This window comes from Coregonus lavaretus, assembly GCF_964263955.1.
Source record: "Coregonus lavaretus genome assembly, contig: HAP1_SCAFFOLD_9268, whole genome shotgun sequence".
NCBI classification, from domain to species: Eukaryota; Metazoa; Chordata; class Actinopteri; order Salmoniformes; family Salmonidae; genus Coregonus; species Coregonus lavaretus.
The window spans coordinates 15,001-16,177 of record NW_028159319.1 but is presented as its reverse complement, the minus strand read 5'-3'; the positions used below and the strand labels follow the sequence as shown (position 1 = coordinate 16,177).

At 49.5% G+C, this 1,177-nt stretch overlaps 1 protein-coding gene across 1 annotated transcript in view; it reads right to left on the bottom strand.

Moving 5' to 3' along the window:
- Positions 1 to 990: 990 nt before the first annotated feature.
- Positions 991 to 1,177, bottom strand: part of LOC311123011 (transitional endoplasmic reticulum ATPase-like) — a gene marked incomplete at both ends in the record, with an annotated part of 7,125 nt that continues 6,938 nt past the window's right edge. The window contains one exon of the mRNA XM_084197307.1: positions 991 to 1,113. Coding sequence (XP_084053433.1) covers positions 991 to 1,113 — 123 coding nt within the window. The remainder of the gene's footprint in view (positions 1,114 to 1,177) is intronic.

Genomic DNA, 1,177 nt, shown 5'->3' with positions numbered 1-1,177 from the left:
GGGTTGTGTGTGTGTGTGTTTCCTGTTGAGATGCAGGGTTGTGTGTGTGTTTCCTGTTGAGATGCAGGGTTGTGTGTGTAAGTGTTTCCTGTTGAGATGCAGGGTTGTGTGTGTGTTTCCTGTTGAGATGCAGGGTTGTGTGTGTGTGTGTTTCCTGTTGAGATGCAGGGTTGTGTGTGTGTTTCCTGTTGAGATGCAGGGTTGTGTGTGTAAGTGTTTCCTGTTGAGATGCAGGGCTGTGTGTGTGTTACCTGTTGAGATGCAGGGTTGTGTGTGTGTTTCCTGTTGAGATGCAGGGTTGTGTGTGTGTTTCCTGTTGAGATGCAGGGTTGTGTGTGTGTTTCCTGTTGAGATGCAGGGTTGTGTGTGTAAGTGTTTCCTGTTGAGATGCAGGGTTGTGTGTGTGTTTCCTGTTGAGATGCAGGGTTGTGTGTGTGTTTCCTGTTGAGATGCAGGGTTGTGTGTGTGTTTCCTGTTGAGATGCAGGGTTGTGTGTGTGTGTGTTTCCTGTTGAGATGCAGGGTTGTGTGTGTAAGTGTTTCCTGTTGAGATGCAGGGTTGTGTGTGTGTTTCCTGTTGAGATGCAGGGTTGTGTGTGTGTTTCCTGTTGAGATGCAGGGTTGTGTGTGTGTGTTACCTGTTGAGATGCAGGGTTGTGTGTGTGTTTCCTGTTGAGATGCAGGGTTGTGTGTGTGTTTCCTGTTGAGATGCAGGGTTGTGTGTGTGTGTTTCCTGTTGAGATGCAGGGTTGTGTGTGTGTGTTTCCTGTTGAGATGCAGGGTTGTGTGTGTAAGTGTTTCCTGTTGAGATGCAGGGTTGTGTGTGTGTGTTTCCTGTTGAGATGCAGGGTTGTGTGTGTGTTTCCTGTTGAGATGCAGGGTTGTGTGTGTGTGTTACCTGTTGAGATGCAGGGTTGTGTGTGTGTTTCCTGTTGAGATGCAGGGTTGTGTGTGTGTTTCCTGTTGAGATGCAGGGTTGTGTGTGTCTTACCTGTACTAGTTCCTGCAGTTCTCTCTTGACCTCGCCCAGGCCTCCTATATCCTCCCAGTTGACGTTAGGAACCTCCACTACCGTCTCCCTCAGAGCTGACGGGTTACTCTGCCCCAACGCCCACTGGAGGGGGAGAGGAGGAGGGAGGGAGATGGACAATGAGATGAGCAGGTTGTGTGTGTGTGGT